Source organism: Dendropsophus ebraccatus, chromosome 4, assembly GCF_027789765.1.
Source record: "Dendropsophus ebraccatus isolate aDenEbr1 chromosome 4, aDenEbr1.pat, whole genome shotgun sequence".
Classification (NCBI taxonomy): domain Eukaryota; kingdom Metazoa; phylum Chordata; class Amphibia; order Anura; family Hylidae; genus Dendropsophus; species Dendropsophus ebraccatus.
In genome coordinates, this window is record NC_091457.1 from 43,913,339 (window position 1) to 43,932,643 (window position 19,305).

At 42.5% G+C, this 19,305-nt stretch overlaps 1 protein-coding gene across 3 annotated transcripts in view; it reads right to left on the reverse strand.

Moving 5' to 3' along the window:
• RAB3IL1 (RAB3A interacting protein like 1) overlaps positions 1-15,269 on the reverse strand; it is a 36,550-nt gene extending 21,281 nt beyond the window's left edge. For 2 of the 3 annotated variants that reach the window (XM_069968343.1, XM_069968341.1), the window contains exons 1-2: positions 15,181-15,269; positions 4,276-4,489 (exon numbers count right to left, since the gene is read on the reverse strand). In XM_069968343.1, the coding sequence (XP_069824444.1) occupies positions 4,276-4,489; positions 15,181-15,206 (240 nt within the window). In that variant the 5' untranslated portion in view covers positions 15,207-15,269. Of the gene's footprint in view, positions 1-4,275; positions 4,490-5,208; positions 5,759-15,180 lie in introns of those variants that run through there. The other variant, XM_069968342.1, reaches the window with a different exon arrangement.
• Between the last annotated feature and the right edge of the window lie 4,036 nt (positions 15,270-19,305).

The window sequence follows — 19,305 nt, forward strand, 5'->3', positions numbered from 1 at the left end:
CTTATTGTCAATGGACCCTGCTAATAAGCAAAGCAAGTAAAACAATTTGCATTTCAGCCACTGGTGAATAAGTTGGTGGATAAATGGTGTACTAAAAGGAAATCACTGCAGCTGACAATGCAGATGCAGTTCCTTGTACCACACAACTAATACGGGTAATAACTATTAGTACTAGTTTTGTTGCCTATGTTATACTCTTTACTTGTGGCAAATTATCTGACCTATGACCTTGGAGAGCATGTCTGCTCATTGAAAACAGGAGAGGGATCTCCGTGTTACTGCGACATATGCTCAAGGTTCACAGAGGCGACCTACTACATATGACATCTACTGTGTTATTAAGGGTAGGATTGCTTATGTGTGGTGGAAATAGATATAGGGATTAGAAGGAATTGGAGATAATTTTAAAAAACGAAAGTCGGGTCCACTAGGTCTGAACTATTGGAATGACCTTAGTGTATTTTTTCTGCAAATATTTCTGTTTGCATGTACTGTATATGCCCTAAGTCAGTGATTTTCAACCTTTTTTGAGCCTCGGCACACTTTTTATACTTAAAAAATCCCAGGGCACACCACCAACCAAAATGGCACAAAAAGACACTAAAACAGTACATATTATACATATAGTTAATAATATAGATTCTAAATGTATTTATACTCACTCAGTGTGAAACCTGGGCCTGTTTTCTTCTCCCCCCTGTGCTTCTCTCCTGTGCTTCTCTCCACCATACTTCTCCCCCCTGCTTCTCTCCTGTGCTTCTCTCCACCATACTTCTCCCCCCTGTGCTTCTCTCCACCATACTTCTCCCCCTGCCTCTCTCCTGTGCTTCTCTCCACCATACTTCTCCCCCCTGTGCTTCTCTCCACCGTACTTCTCCCCCCTGCTTCTCTCCTGTGCTTCTCTCCCCCATGCTTCTCTCCTGTGCTTCTCTCCACCATACTTCTCCCCCCCCCCTGCTTCTCTCCTGTGCTTCTCTCCCCCATGCTTCCCTCCTGTGCTTCTCTCCACCATACTTCTCTCCACCAAACTTCTCTCCCCTCTGCTTCTCTCCGCTGTTTCTCTCCCCCATCCCCAGGTTTCTCTCCCCCCCTTCCTCCTCACCTCCTCCGAGATGGTCTCCGCTGCTGTCTGCCTCACCTACTGGTCACCCGTAGGTCTCGGACATGCTCCTCCAATCAGCGGAGACCGGGAGCGTGGTGTGCTGCGGCGGGCCGTAGCGCACACATTGATTGGATGCGTGCATCACGGCCCGCCGCAGCGCACCACGCAACCGCCCACATTATAATCCGCCACTGATCGTTGCGCATTGCCGGGGAACAAAACACAGGGGCACCATAGTTTGGGGAACTTTCCCCGCAGCACACCCGACCATGTGTCACGGCACACTAGTGTGCCGCGGCACACTGGTTGAAAATCACTGCCCTAAGTCATCTAAAATGTTATATGTACTGCCCATGTCGTCAACTGCATCCAAAAGGAGAGGATTGACTATGTGCTGAGGCATTGACAAAGCATGTGTAACACATGAAAAAATTCATAGGCTATGCCCTCCAAGGCAGATGACCAAAGGATTAGATTGTAATAGATCTTTGTTCTTCCTATCACTAGTACAGAAGAAAGATTGGTTACAGGCTCAATCCCCCTTAACTGTGTTGACTATAGTGTGAATAAGGGATCTACTCCATACGCCAAGTTTTATACTCCATACTGGACTGCACTGCTGCTGTCACTACAATATATGGCAAAACCAGCCTGCAAGGGGTCGGCTAGTGATAATGAAGGTAGGTGCAAGTCGTTATGTCCACCTTATCTATACAAATACACATAAGTGGTGGGCGAAATATGTTTCTGCTAGCAGTTCTGATTCCTGATCCCCACCTCAGCCAAGAATGCATGGTAATTTCTATGGAGGAGAACACCCAGTAGAATCAGCATTCAGCTACAAGCTGATCATACCTCCCAGACTTAAATAGCCACTGTTACAAAGAAAAATAGAGACATATTAAAATCTAAAGGGATCTGAGTGTTGAGTAGTTGGACGCTATTTAATGGCAAATAATTGCCGTTATTTTAATAGAACAGCCGTAAATTACAGCCATCCAGTAAATTTCAACATTGTGTGAACATAGCCTTTCTGTGTTTTGAATCCACTCCTGGTTTTGGTTGCAAAAAACTGACCAAAATACTGCGCGGAAACATAGCCTCAAAGCAGCACTATCAGCAGGTTCTGGTCAGTGAACCTGCTGATATCTGCCACCAGCTTTTTACCTTACAAGTGTCCTGTGGTTCTTCTTTTTATTTTTACTGTCGGCAATGAGGAGCTTTTGACTAATTACTAATATGCTAATGAGGGGCTTTGGAGCATAATGGCCAGCACCCCTCCGCCCGGAGCACCCGTCGGCCCGCCCAGTCAGCCCCCTCCCGGCCCACCCACTATGCATATGGCTCCCATTATGCTCCAAAGTCCGTCATTAGCATATCAGCAATTAGTCAAAAGCTCCTCATTGCCGACAGTAAAAATAAAAAGAAGAACCGCAGGACACTTGTAAGATAAAAAGCTGGTGGCAGATATCAGCAGGTTCACTGACCAGAACCTGCTGATAGTGCTGCTTTAAATTGTACCTGTCACATGTCAAAAGTTTTGATGGGTCCGGGTCTGAGTGTTTACACCCGTACCTATTAGAAGAAGTCGGGAAAAGACTGCACTTAGAGCGGTCCTCTCCCAGCTCTCTGTCGTGTGATGAGCTGGGCTCCTAATGTAAGTCTATGGAGCCTAACTCTTTTCACTGACACAGAGCAGGGAGCGGACCTCGCTGCAGTGCAGTCCTCTCCCTGCTGTCATGATTGATACAGGTCTGAACACTCAGACACAGATCGATCAAAATGTTTTGACATGTCTCTATGACATGTCAAAAGTTTTTTAGGATAACATGTACACTTTAAGCTTTCTTTACATCAAACTAGATATTTATGAGATTCAAAAGGAGCAGACAGAGGATTCATAGTTTCATAGGATAAAAACTTTAGGTATTCTTGGATTTATTATAACACTTTATAGGAGAAGAGCACTGTGATGTTGTTCTCAGTGTTATGACCCTAATTCTGTTAGTGTATTAAACCACTAGTTTACTGCATGACTGGACACTGGGTGAAAAGTCCTCACTACCCAATCACAGATTCTGAGTCCGTGCAGATATATATATATATATATATATATATATATATATATATATATATATCACTGTGCTTACACCTGCAGAATATTGTACTTCACTTAGGCTGGGTCTACACACTGTTTTCCTCTACGTTTAGCATGTATGTGAATGGAAAGGAAATGTTTAAGGTGTGGTCAACATGGAATATTTTTATGGATTTTTATACTTATTTTACTGCAGTTCTCTTTATATTGTATGCTGTGTGAACCCAGCCTTGTAGCAAAGCAGATACTAAGCTAGAAAACATGTTTTTTTTTGTTTCAAAATCCACGCTCTTTAGCACATCCATTATCCGTTATTCCATATTCCAACTTTTTCAGCACAGTGATCAGTCAGAGGTCAAAAGGATGCTCAGGTTTCCTCAATCTGACTAATCTACCCCAAGGGAGATATTTAGCATGTACATCTGGAGCTTTCCTAATGTACATGCTGAATGTAGGGGGGGGAATGCAGTGTAGTCACACAGAGGCCAAAAAGAATATATACATGGTCTATCTCCTGCCAAGGACACAAAATAAGGAGTTTTACAGGATTTTAAAAAACAAAACAAAACATGGCTGCTTTCAAGACCAAACGTCACATCTCTCCACAGATTACATGTGGTAAAGCAGCTCCGCCCTGTTCACATAAATAGAGCTGCGCTGCAATACCAGACACAACCTATGTACAGGTGTGGTGCTGCTCCTAAAAAAAAGGAGCCATGCTTCTTTAATCCCTTAAACCACTTTAAGTGCACGTTTAGGTTTCCTCAAAGCCCGTGTTCCTAATGATAAATTTGGAGCAAGGTCTGTGAGTTTTTGCTCGGCACATAATAAGGTGTGCAAGCGCCAAATAAAAAGTGCAAATGATAAATAGGCCCCTTAGTGCTCTGTTGTGTCATTGCATAGAACTACTTCAAGGATGGATGAAGTTATCTGTCCTCACACACCCTCTGTGTAGGTCCCCACCCTGTACAGAACACAAGGACGCTAATCTCATGCACACAGTAATATTATACAGATGGCTTCTTCCTATGTGCATTACTATAACAGATGACACAAACCCATAGTACAGTGTTACCTTCTGGGCTTTCAGAAGCTCATCTCTCAGAATTTCCGAGCCCTTCTCTCTTATTTCCACCGAGGAGCTGCGTAGGCGAGATAGGTCATAGGTTGGGGTATCTTTTGGCCGCTCAGCAATGGGTCTTGGAGATTCTGGTCTTGGGGAAGCCATCCATTCCTCAGATGAGGAGGGGCAGTGGAGCTGGGGACCCCCATCTACAAGAGAGGTCTGCCTGTAGAAATAATAGACACAATGTCAGTCCCAAGAGAACAACATATGCAAGGAAAGAGAATGGTATTCCCTCCAGGAAGCCGCCTCTGAATGAAATTTCCTGCCATTCACATAGAAAGTCGCTTTCTCAATGAGAGAAATCTATATCCTCAATCAATGAACACCCAACACCGCCCCACCAGCTAGAAACACATACAGTACAACCAGATCACGCTTGTCATCTTTTCTGTTGGGTCAGCTACTTATTTTTCCAGATCACAGAAGTAGCAGGGCTGAACGTGTTAGTTAACTACATCTGCACCTGCGGTCTAATATAAAAGAACACAATTCTCTATGGTAAATGACAAACTCAGCTCAACTACCTTTGGCAAACATTTACTATACACAATATAATGAGACATATTTCAGCGTTCAAAGGAGAAGAAATAAGAAAGACGGTGTCTGCAGAACTGGTAAAGACTGCTGAGTCTTGTAGTACTAGGCAGCCACAAGCCGGTGATCTAAATGAGTACACAAAGACATCATGTTCTATATTATTGGCTACTAAAGGGGCCAGTAAAGTTATGCATGGATTTGTGAAGCCTTGCTAGCTGTCATCTGACGGCCAGCAATCTGCATTATTTTAAGAAAGAAATCCATTGCATATATATGTAGATTATTATCATATGCATTATTCTATAGCGAACGTCTATCCCATATTAAAGAATAAATTCATCTTACCCCGATCTCCACATCCCACCAGCTGACACGCTGTCCTCCAGGCTGTCTCAGGGAGGGGACATTCAGAAGGGACAATGAGTCCAAATAGGAGGAGGGGGGAGGTAAAAGTGCAAAGAATGGAGAACAGAAGGCCAAAAATCAGAGGATGCCAAAGGCAGAGAGAATGAGAGGCGGAGGAAATACAGATGTTGGGGGCTGATGTTGCACTGTAGAGTTTCAGTGCATCCCACACAAGTATGTGTGTGTCTCTCCAGCTTGTGACTTCCTCCCTCCCCCCTTCTCTGCGGCACAGAGAGGAAACACTTCCAGCTGCAGGGAGAGTGAGGACGAGGAGGAAGAGGAGGATACACAGAATAGTGTCAGGAAATAAACCAGGGACAGTAAGCGCACATCAGAAAGGCATCAGAAAAGCCGCAGACATAGCAGAAAAATAGTTCCCTCTATCTGCTGATGGAAGTGTGCCACAAGGGACGCCGCCCCTTACAATGCATCAAAATGCAAACACATACAGTAGAGCAGGTCCTGGATCCCAATGTGCGGAGACCGTCAGTTAACTGTATATGTGCTTGACACCCCCTAGACACAGACCTGGTCACATGACCTCCATCTGTTCCCCATTGCACCAGTATACACCCCCTGCCCTCCCTGACCGGATCACGTGGTTATCATGTGATGCGTCCAGGAGATGTTTTATATTTAAGTGAATGTAAAGTCTTCAGTTCCTTTTTATGAGAGGAAGTGACTTTCACAGAAGACACACTGTGACGAACAACCGCTGCCTGTCAATAACCTCTTTCATGTGTGCCTGACTGTAATGCATTCCAGAGGGATGAGGGCATACCGGAGGTACTTCAGGTCACGGGTATTGATACTTCATGCTGATCAAGAGAACAATTAAAAGTATACTAATAGTCTGTAAGCTCATGAATGTATCCTTATGTATGGATAATTATATATGTATCTCTATAATGTCTGATTTTTGTCAATATATGTACCCCCAGAATTGTAAGGTGCTGCAGAATCTGTTGTCGCTATTATATTCATTATTATTATTATTATTATTATTCTACTATGATGGTATCGTTCTGTTATCTGCTATAGATGAGCACAGAATCATTCCCAGGGTCACAATGCCTAGTCCTACCATCCACAATAAGGTCCCAGAGGAACACTTATAGACTTCTCATCATTTTCATTTATATATTTCATATAGCACCAACATACTCCACAGCACAGTACAGAGATCATCAGAGAACTTCCAGTGTTGGACCTCAGAGCGGTTGCAAATAATAGTTTGTTTGTTTTTTGTTTTATGTACCCGATTCTAGCTTTTCTGCTGCCTGAGGTGAGAACTGAAATAGCCCCCTCCGAATATGAACAGCAAGGAAGTTTTACATGCAGGAAATCTCCATATATATTACCATCATACTGTTCCTGAACAAAGCCCACTATACTGAGATCAACATCAAATAAAAACACCAAATAATACCGCCACACAATGACCACATATCACCACCCCATAGTGACTAAATATTATCACCAATATTACCACTACACAATGGAAAAATAATACCGCCACACAATGACCACATATCACCACCCCATAGTGACTAAATATTATCACCAATATTACCACTACACAAGGGAAAAATAATACCGCCACACAATGACCACATATCACCACCCCATAGTGACTAAATATTATCACCAATATTACCACTACACAAGGGAAGAATAATACTGCCACACAATGACCACATATCACCACCTCATAGTGACTAAATATTATCACCAATATTACCACTACACAAGGGAAGAATAATACTGCCACACAATGACCACATATATATGTATAAGCATACATGTATAGTGATCAGGGTGCAGTTACATCGAGTGACTCACAGGTGATGTTCTCTCTCATCAGAGTCGTTCACTTTCCATTTTCGTCTCCATTTGGTTCAGGCCATCATGAAGACTTCTTAGCCATAACTTGTCCCCACAGCATCTATCGGACAAACATTTTAGGCTCTGCAATTTACCAGTCTCCTAACCTCTATACGATACTCATATTGCCCCAAACATGAACAGTTCCCCCTATTTGACACCCACACAGTAACTAGCCCCTTCTCTTTCTCCATGCTGTAAATACCTCCCTTTTGCCCTAACACTCAATAAGACCCCTCCATCTCCCCATCTAGTCATAATCCCCCCTCCTTTCTCTCCATGTGGTCATAATACCCCTTCTGTGTGTTCATGTAGTGATAATTCCCCCTCCTGTGTTCCCATGTAGTGATAATCCCCCCCCTCCTGTGTCCCCCATCTCCTGGATAGACATTTCTTCAGTGAAGTTAAAAAAACACACACTACTCCCACACTGCTGTGTCCCCCTGGATGCTTCCTGGTGCAGGCCGAACACCGATCTCGTCGAGCAGCCTGCGCCAGGAAGGCATTACTGGCTGCTCCAGATCACTTCTAGATTGCAGGCACAGTCTGCAATCTAGAAGTGGGGCAGACACATCAGTCTATTACTGATCTCTCTACTCCTGAAGTGAGTGAGAAGTATATGAATTGAAGCTCCCTGTGCAGGGGCGGCCGCTGCCGCTCCCTAAAGGGCCGCATGATCTTTCACCTGAGATAAAGTCTTCACAAAGTCTGCTGCCCTGCCTGTTCCCAGTCTGCAGATATTTTTTAAGAGCTAATAGAAAAACTCTTTAAATTGGACTGGCTCACAAATAACATGTCACCTATCCTCAATGTGGAAGTGGAGTGGTGGCCCCGAAGTGGAGTGGTGGCCTTAAAGGTACATTACCATTCACAACAGGCACTCAAGGGACATCAGTCTTAAGGGGGCATTCACACATTCCATGCACGGTACGTAAATATAGACAATGTGCTATGGAACAGATTTCTGAGTTCCCAGCATTATCATTCATTATGATGCCGGGAAGTTCAAAACTGTTTAAATCTTTGCGGTGTCAGTACAGTAGTGCGAATTCCGTTCTGTAGCACATCATCCATATTTATGGACTGTGCACGTAACGTGTGAGGGCCCCCTTAAGACTGATGTCCCTTGAGTGCCTGTTGTGAACAGAACGGTAGTGTACCTTCAAGGCCACCACTCGACCTCCTGATAACGGTTATGACAGAGACTACACTCAGCTATCACTGTTGGTCGAATAGCAATGAAAAGAGCAGTAACTACATGCATGCATTCCATTCACAAGTGTTCCTCCGGGACCTTATTTTTTTTAGATCACTAGTGCTAGGGCAGCCATTACAAAGAGGTCCTTCTATATCCTGCATTACACAGATGGTCCATGGATTTGTATGAGTGCTGTATAATGCTTCACTTTCCTATGTGGATCTACGGACCAAACACAAGAACAATTTCGGATCAGTTTGATTTCCATGGATCTTTTTTAAACAAAGGGGTAATTTATATTTTTAACACCTTGCACTCTTTTATGCCAGTTTCAATTGTGCAAAATGTATCAAATTGTCCCACAATGGATGATGAATTTTTTTTTCATTTTTTTTTTCCGAACTTTTTTTGATGTGTGGTTGTTGTGCAAAAATGTATCAACTTTTGCAACATACAATAAACATTCGCCACAATAAACTTTTTTTTTTTAACTCTTCCCCATGGCATTTTTGGGGCATTTTTGCAAAAAGTTTAGCCAGTGTGAAACCAGACGCATACATGACAAATGCATACAGAAAATTCCAGAAAAATGTCTTCTCTTTAGAAGCAAGGAGAAATCCGAACTCCAAAGCCTGGAACTTGTCTGGCTATACTGTCCATTTTATGGATGAAAATAGAGGAGGCTAGAACACTAACCCAACTGTGAAGCATGGGGACGGCTGCACCATGTTGTGGAGAAGACATGGCATTATAAGGAAGGAAAATTAGGTGGAGATGTTGAAGCAACATCCAGGAAGACATCAGTCAGGAAGTTATAGCTTGGGTTAAATGGATAATGACCCCCAAACATAATTGGTTGTAAAAATAACAAAGTTACAAAATGGCTTAAAGGGGTATATATAAACTAGATACAGTGGTGCATTGGATTACAAGCATAATTTGTTTCGGGACCATGCTTGTAATTCAAATCACTGTTAAACCAAAGCTAAATTTCCCCTAAGAAATCATTGAAATCCAGACAATTGCTTCCACATCCCAAAAATTATGATTTTCTATTCTGAATAACACGTAAAACAATTGAAACAAACATTTTAAAACGGCTGAATATGTGATATTATAAGTTACTGTACAGCATAGCAATCAGCATATGGTGTATAACGTATAGTAAGAGCATAAGAATAAAAAAGCAGCAGTTTGTAGATACAGGATGGGGCTAGGTTCACACTATGTAACTGTGCGGCTGTATTTTTTATGCAGCTGTAAATGTGCGGGTGAAACTCCGGCCGTGGGAAAAAATAGACATGCGGCTCAAAACATACGGTCATTTACTTTGAAATCTGGTTCAACTAAAAATAACAAATAAAATCTTAAGAAAGTGATGCAAACACCTCTGGATGCATCTGGGAAAGCAGAGAACACAGTTTACATGAATCGCTATTACCGGGGTTTGCGATCCTCTGCACTAATGCCGATGTCTCTCATGGTTAATATATTAAAATAATAAAACACATTTTCGTTGTAATAAAGTCCCTTTCGTTGTTCAATAATTAAATTTAAACTAATCCATCATTTTGCAATTAAATATACTGTTAAAATAAATATATATATAAATAAATGTATATTTATATATATATTTATTTTTTGACAGTATATTTAATTGCACAATGATGGATTCGTTAGAATGAAATTATTGACCAACGAAACTGAATTTATTTAATCGAAAATGTGTTTTATTAATTAAATATTAATTAGTACAGGAAGCTCCATAAGCCGTTAATTCATATTGCCGGCAAAAGAGCATTCTGTACTAATCATCACTTTACTTTAATGAAAACATCAAATGTTTCTTCTAATTATGTTATCACAATAGCATTATTAGAAGAAACATTTAGAATTATATGTGCGCTCAGCTGATTGGCTGATCGGCTGAGCGCACATATAAAGAGCCGGGGTGAGTATAGAGACCCTATGCGTTTTTTTTTTATTATTTATTTATTTAAAAAAAAACCCGCATAGGGTCCCCCCTATTTTTATAACCAGCCGGGTTAAAAACCAAACGACAGCAGCCTGGTAACACCAGGGTGGGAAGAGCCATTGTTTTAGGCCCTCCCCAGCCTAAATCTTACCAGCCTGCTGCCGCCCGGTCCAGGAGCGCCAATTTTGACGCTCCGGGACCACTGGCACCCGGCTCTTCCCAGTACCCCTGGTGGCATTGGGTACTGGGGTAATAATAGGGGGTTAGTGTTAGCCATTTTATACCGGCTAACACTAGGCCCCAACTTAGTAATGGATTCCGTCTATTAGACGGCTTCCACTACTAAGTCTATAAAGTAAAGAAATAAAGACAAGACACAAGTTAAAAAAATTTTTTATTCAAATAAAAACACCCCCACACCCCTCATTGACCATTTTATAAAAAAAAAACATAAAAAAAAACGCTGGTCATCGACGTAGTCCACGGAATCCGACGTAATCCCCAGGATACCGATATCTGAAAAACAAAAAGGGAGAAACACACAAAAAACACACAAACAGGAGCACAACACCCATCATTGTGAGCGGTGTTGTGCACCTTACAGTATGCAGCATCTTTACAGATCGCTGCTTACAGTCTGGCCCCCAAGGGGTTAAGGGAGGATGTATTGCATCCTCCTTAACCCCTTAGGGGCCAGACTGATGTCAGACTGCACCCATCCCAGCAAGGAAGGGGTTAACTGACCCCCCCTTCCTTGCTGGGAGAGGTGCAGTGCTGGGGAGGGGGTGGGGAGAGCTCTATACTCACCCCGATGTGTCCTCTTCGCTGGTCCGCAGCACAATGAAGTCACTGTGCTGCGGACCCGCTAATTATATGTGCGCTGAGCCGATCAGCCAATCAGCTGAGCGCACATATAATTCTAAATGTTTCTTCTAATAATGCTATTGTGATAACATAATTAGAAGAAACATTTGATGTTTTCATTAACCCTTAGGGGACACAGCCAGTTTTCATTTTTGCGTTTTCGTTTTTCCCTCCTCGTGTATATAAGGCCATAGCGCCTGCATTTTTCCACCTAGAGACCCAAGTGAGCCATTATTTTTTGCGCAACTAATTGTACTTTGCTATGGCAGATGTAATTTTTGCCTAAAATGTGCCGGGAAACCAGAAAAAAATTCAAAGTGTGGTGAAATTGAAAAAAAAAACGCATTTCTTTTATTTGGGGGAAATGTGTTTTTACGCCATTCACCCTGGGGTAAAACTGACTTGTTATGCATGTTCCTCAAGTTGTTACGATTAAAACGATATATAACATGTATAACTTATATTGTATCTGATGGCCTGTAAAAAATTCAAACCGTTGTTAACAAATATACGTCACTTAAAATGGCTCCATTCCCAGGCTTATAGCGCTTTTATCCTTTGGTCTATGGGTCTGTGTGAGGTGTCATTTTTTGCGCCATGATGTGATCTTTCTATCGGTACCTTGATTGCGCATATATGACTTTTTGATCGCTTTTTATTACAATTATTCTGGATTTGATGCGACAGAAATTGCGCAATTTTGCACTTTGGGATTTTTTTGCGCTGACGCCGTTTACCGTGTGAGATCAGGAATGTGATTAATTAATAGTTTGGGCGATTACGTACGCGGCGATAGCAAACATGTTTGTTTATTAATTAATTAATTTATTTTTATTTATAAAATGGGGAAAGGGGGGTGATTCAGACTTTTATTAGGGGAGGGGGTTTTGTGTTATTAAAAATACATTTTTCTTTTACTTTACACATATACTAGAAGCCCCCCTGGGGGACTTCTAGTATATGTACTCTGATCTCTCATAGAGATCCATGCAGTATAGTTATACTGCATGAATCCATGAGATCGGTGTTCTATTACTTTTGGCTGCTGCAGCCAAAAGCAATAGAATGCCGAGCCGGGATCAGCGCCATTACGGAGCAGACCCCGGCCCGGGATGGATGCAGGGATCGCCCCCCCGCAATCGCGCCGCAGGGGGGCGATCCCCCCACTAGACCACCAGGTATGAATAAAAGCAAGTATTTAGAAGCAGCTGTCAACTTTGACAGCTGCTTCTAAGTACTTAATTAGCGGGCACGGCGATCGGACCGTGCCCGCTAATAGCCGCGAGCCCGGGCTACACGCGGCACCCGGGATCGCGGCAGTTCAGAGGGTGGTCGCCGCGCGACCCCCCTCTGAACTCCCATAGCGGCACGAGGACGTTCAATAACGTCCTGGTGCAGCTATGGGTTAAAGTAAAGTGATGATTAGTACAGAAAGCTCTTTTGCCGGCAATATGAATTAACGGCTTATAGAGCTTCCTGTACTAATTAATATTTAATTAATAAAACACATTTTCGATGAAATAAATTCAGTTTCGTTGGTCAATAATTTCATTCTAACGAATCCATCATTGTGCAATTAAATATACTGTCAAAAAATAAATATATATATATAAATATACATTTATTTATATATATCTTTATTTTAACAGTATATTTAATTGCAAAATGATGGATTCGTTAGAATTAAATTATTGACCAACGAAAGGGACTTTATTACAAAGAAAATGTGTTTTATTAATTTAATATATTAACTATTAGAGGCATCGGCATTCGGCATCATTGCCAGCTATTTTTGAAGTACTCCGTACAGACCGCCTGTCAATCCTCGGCCGCATGTCCAGCCGCAAACAATGGTCTTGTTCATTTTTAACGGGTCCGTTTACGATCGGGCCGTAGATTCATACATAGTGTGCACTGTGCAGCCGTATATCCTATACTTTCCAGCGTACGCATGAACCACCAAAAATACCGCCGCACAATTACAGCCGCAAATACAGCCGCACAGTTACATAGTCTGAACCTGGCCTGGAGCTGCAGATCCCCATAATGCAGTAGTGTAGTACAACAGGCTAGAATAGAGAGGCAGGGATGCTGTCAGAGGGCTGTATGGTCACATGACAGCAATGGGGAAAGGGGTGTGTTCAGCATGGACCAATCAGGAAGTGAGAATCACAGAGCTGTGCAGGAGAAAAGTAACAAAAACCTTTCTATACAATGTGCAGGCATTCTCTACCTGTAATGCTGATATTGGAATAAAGTAAAGAACTTTTTTAATTTTAGGGGTTTTTTTTCATCTCCACGCACATATTATGATCAAGCATCTTTTAATTTTTTAAGTTGATTCCCACAATAAGGAGTTTATCCAGTACTATCTTACATGGAATATACTGTTTATGCCTTGTTTTTTTTTCTCCAGGTGTGATTGACAGTGGTGGCTCTGATCCTCTCTGCTGTTTAGCATCATTTACTTGTGTTACTGCATCATTTTTGTAAATATGCTGCACTACTGCAATGAAGCTCCAACATGTGTGAACACAGCCCTTATTTCACTGCAGACTTTTGCACAATCAGTGAAATTGGTGCAGCAGCTGCTTCTGGCCGGTCAGAGATGGTGAATCACTCAGGCGATTGGGGGATCCAGCCAAGCCACCTGCGACATCACACCCTGCCCCCTGTCTGCACCATCAGCAAACACACACAATGTGAGACAGAGGCATGGAAGATTTGTCTCCTAAGGTGGGAGAGCAGAGGGAGCAGGAGACGATGTGAATTGGCACAGAGGCCATTTTTCTTCACTTCCTGGATTTCAAACAGCTACCAGTGTGGCAGAACAGTACGAATATGGTAAAACATTATAAAGACACATCTATATTACTTTTAATGTACTTTTATGTGGAGTTCCCCTTTAAGGCAGTTACAGATGATTGCTGGTAATAGAGTCAACTATGTTGCAATGTGTGTCATACTGAGTCTAGAGCTACCCCTGATCCTATTCTGCTCTAAAGGATTATCACGCCCAAGGGCGGATTATGTGCACCATAGGCCCTGGGCTGTTAACAAAACTATGTAACTATGTAACACTAAAGTAGCAATTACAGTACAGAATAAATACCATATTTAATGTGTACATGTAAAGTTTTATGAAAAATTACTATTGTGCAGCACTGTGCACAACTGCCATGTTCCCAAATAACTTCCATTTTCAATTTGGCACCTAAATACCTTAACGCCATTGTCCTCGCCACATACAGTATTAGGCCATGTTCACATGGCGTAAGAGATCACCGTTCCGTGACCTGGGTCTCGGAGCAGCCGGTCTCTGAAAAGATCATCCCGGCAGGTACTGCAGTATCGGCCGGATGATCTTTGGCAGCGCAGAGTTCTGATGCGGGCGCACCCGTGTGGGCCCGCATCAGAACTCCCCACAGCACACAATAAAGCAAGCGGCCGGAGGCGCTTGCTCCGTTTTGTGCACTGACAGAGCTTTGTGCGGACGCTATTCACTGAATAGTGGCCACAAAAAACTGACATGTCGGTTCTTTGCGGCGCCGCGAGAGATCCCGGCCGGAGCGTATATCATGTTTATACGCTCCGGTCAGGATCCAATAGAAGACTAAGCAGCGTAGCTTTTCGTAAAAAGTACGGCCGTTGTTGGCGATTGCAATAACGGACGTACTTTTACGAAAAGTTACGTTGTGTGAACATAGCCTAACAATGCGTTAGGGGAGATGGGTGTTCCATCTCCATAGCACCCATCTCAGGGTGACATTCAGCACCATATTACAGCGGGTTTATCACCGGACACAAGAGCTATGGTGATGGAACAGGAAGCTCTATCTCTGAATGCACATTGGGGACAACTGTCCCTGAATACAGGGAGTGGGGACAACAGCACCTCCATTAAATTTGAAGCAAAGAAGGTAATCAGATGTGGACCGTTTACACATATATGTAAAGGAGAACGCGTGCTGTTTTTAGTAAAGTAACTTACATCTCTGTACTGTATCTAACTCCCATGGATCTATTCACTTCCTGGTTTCCTCTCTAAACTGTCAGCCTCTTGTTGCCATGCAACAGTACATTCACCTTCCCACAATCCCCCTTGCTTGCATGTGAAGTGAAAACCGACTGCCAGTACTAATGAGACAGATCATGTGACTGTGATTGAACATAAGTGACACAACCTAGTGTATGCATAAAGGCGTGGCTATAACTAAGGGCATGAAAACAAAGCAGCACATGGGGGATTAGTAAGTCTATAGCTTTCAAATGATTTTGTGAAAAGCTCGTACATTTGAAATATGTTTCATTTAACATAATGCATCAGTGTTAAGGATGGTCCGAACCTGCCGAGGCATCAGATTCCCGCTGTCTGGCCGCTCCGTGCAGCGGGTGGATACAGCAGGAGGACCACATGGAAAACTGGGATACAGCCTATGGCTATGGCTGTATCCCAGTTTTCCAGGCGGTCCTCCCGCTGTATCCACCCTCTTCACGGGGCGGGCAGACAGCGGGAATCATTGCCGAGAGTTCGATGTTCGCACGAACCCGAACCTCGGCAGGTTCAGACCATCCCTAATCAGTATAGTCCAAATTTTCTTTGTGACACCATCCCTTTATGGTATTTATGCACAAAATTCAAAATGGAAGAAATTTCTGTAGAAAAACAACTATTATGCACAGTGCTGTCCCTAAAATTACAGGTACATGTTCAATAGAGTGAAAAGAAAGAATTGCCAGCGGCACTTACCATTAGAAGGATGTATCTTTATTGTAGCATTCACAAACAGCATTACAGGGACATGCTAACTCCCAGCATACGGCTGTTTCATGCCCCCACTGTTACTGTTGCTTCCTCAGGGCATCTGAGCCCTTGAGGAAGCGCCAGTGGGCGTGAAATAGCCATAGGTTGTAATGTAAATGTGTTTGGTACCAGCATCCACCAATAACTAACTACTGTACTGTATGTTCCATTGAAAAATGTACAATTTGCTAACTTCAGTACAGTATTATATATGTAAAACAAAATATTGCACACAGAGGGACCCTCACACTTCATTTTTTTATAGTGCAGGTGCATGGTGCCAGCAGGAGAAGCCAGCCAGTACAGACAATACAGTAGAGGGTAGGACTGGAGGGAAAGGGTCAAGAAGGTGGCATACAACAGGGACCATAAAGCAGCTAAGCCACACACATATTGTTGGAAATCTGAATGGTTTGAGTTCAGAGCTGTTTGAGAACCGAGGTAACACTGTATTTCCAAAACATTTTGGTCACCCTGACTGCAGACTGGATATCCTACCACCCTCCTGACCGCAGACTGGTCACAATGCAACAACACCCCCCACACATACCCCACACACAGACACCCAATACACCCAACCCCCCATCCGTGACTAGTTACCCTATCCAACACCATCCAAGACTGGCCATAAAAATGTGATGGAAGAAATGAAAGCTGAGTTTAATCATTGTTCTAGAACTTTTCTGACATTTTATGTCAGAAAGTAATCCTAACTAATCCTAGCACACATTCCCTTTCTTACTACAATCGACCAACTTCAACTATTCCAATCATGCCTAGACAGTAGTCAATGACTAGTGGCTACATTCTAAAGACTAATGGTGCGTTTACACAGAAAGATTATCAGCCAAAACCAGGAACAGACTATAAACAGAGATCAGGTCATAAAGGAAAGCCTGAGATTTCTCTTGGCAGATAATCTGGAAGATAATCTTTCTGTGTAAACGCACCATAAGGTGGGAAATGAACTGAACATAGTCAGTAATTGACTCCATTCGGCCACCCAAATATGGTTTGACAGGTTGCCAATTTTTATTTATTTTTTTATTTCATGTCACCCTGAGGCCATTGTAAAAAAAAAAAATGTTTCTGGTGTTGGACAGCCCCTTTAAGTTCGAGCTGCTGATTTGTCTTGTTAGCTTCATTAAAGGGGTTATCCAGCAATACAAAAACATGGTCACTTCCTTCCAGAGACAGCACCACTCTTGTATCCAGTTCAGGTGTGGTTTGCAATTAAGCTCTATTCACTTCAATGGAGTTAAGTTGGAAAACCTACACCCAAACTGAAGACAGGAGTGGTGCTGTCTCTGGAAGAAAGTGGCCATGTTTTTGTAGCGCTGGATAATCCCTTTAAAGCAGTGGACATAACATAAAGTACCATAGTAACTTAATGTACTAAACAGATTGTGCCAGCAGAGGGCAGTATCATCACAGCTGCACAGTTCACTGCACAGTTGGCATAAGAACATAAGAAAGTAAGCTGTGGCTGATTATAATGGCTGGCAATGTGCCTTACTACACTGATGAACCAGTTCCCTGATGAAGTGTCATATCGCGAAACCTACGTAGGGACGGCTCCTTTGTGTGCAGCAATATGGGTGAGTGCAATATGGACTGAGGCTGTGATAATGACTGGCTGTATACTCTTTTGCCTTTTATAAGGAAAGACATAGGGGACATTGTGAGACCTCTTGTACCAAATATCTCATTCAATGATATAACGTGTATCCCCACTAGGCCATTTTTCCGGATGTTATGCTATAGTGTCTTCACAACTGCAGCACTATAATTGAGTTATATTTGTTGGCAGTATTTTTTATAATATTGCTTTTTACTCTGTGGTTAATTTTTTATTTTATTTTAGAATACAATATATGATTTTTAATCTTTTATTTTTTGTTAACTATACAATAAAAATATGAATTTATTTGTATTAACTTTGCCCATTGTTTTCTTGTGTAATGTACTAAACTGTGCCAGCAGAGGGCAGTATCATCACAGTTGCACATTGCACTGCACAATTGGCGTAAGAACATGAGAAAGTGAGCTGTGGCCGGATATAACGACTGGCAATGTGCCTTACTAAATTGATGAACCAGTTCTCTATTAACATACAGCATACAGCATACATCAGGCTCAGCTCAGCACTCTACTGCCCCCAGGTGGCCACCTATGTTCAGCAACTTCACATTATCAAGGCTGTAGCTTTGCACGGACATATTGGTCCACATCTTACTAAGGTGCATTATTGGACTGTGACTAAGAAAATGGAACCCAACAAACTGCAAGTTCTTTACAAGGTCTGATCAACTAGATGCTGCACAGTGGTGATTTTGCCAGAAGAATACCTTAATGCCAGTGAAACTATGAACTTAATAAAATGAATAAAGTTGTTACAAAGTTGGTTATTCAGTGTTCAATCTCTAACGACACCTTAACAACAACAGAATAATGACTTATGTGCCCATAGCCAACTAACTTTATCATACAGCACTAGGGGTCATACGTTACTTGTCAGGAAACCATTTCTTTACATCATATTGCATTTTGTAACATATTTCTCAGAAAACATTAATAAATGACAATGTGTTTACCTGTGATAAAGACGATACTACTGGACGCAAATAGTTTGAATGGCCCAAAATGAACTGTAGGTTACATATTTGCTGTAGCAAAGTCCTTAGTCCTTTACAAAAAATTGCCCACACTTGCCAGTATCTGAAAATCTATTTAAAACACTGTCCCCTGATTACCATAAAGCACCAAAAACCGCTACCCCCATTCCACCATACCTCCGGTTTACCCCCTAAAATAGGACTGAAAGTCTGTGCATACATAAGAGCATAGTTGCCAACAGTCCCGGTTTTCAGGGGACAGTCCCGGCAAAACCATGTCCTGGGAAGCTCCGCCCCCTGCTGCAACACTAATGGTTGCTTATAGCTAACAATGTACTGACACAGCAGGGAATCGTAAGCCCCCACTGTGACAGTATCTCTTGTGGCTGCAGGCAGTATCTGCCTCCGGCCACAAGGGGTCGCTCTCTCTTCCTGGCAACCAGCGCGAGTGATGTGACTCATGCAGAGCGGGGAGTGGAGTCACTGGGGGACTAGAGGAACCATTCACATACAAGTGAGTATAGCTTTTTTGTTTTAATTACAGATGAAGGTGGTAGTGGTATGATGATGAAGGGGCAGGAGGATAAAGAGGGTAGTAGTATGATGGAGTAGCAGAAGGATGAAGGGGTAGTAGTATGATGGAGGAGGTGCAGGGGGATGAAGGGGTAGTAGTATGATGATGGAGGAGCAGGATAAA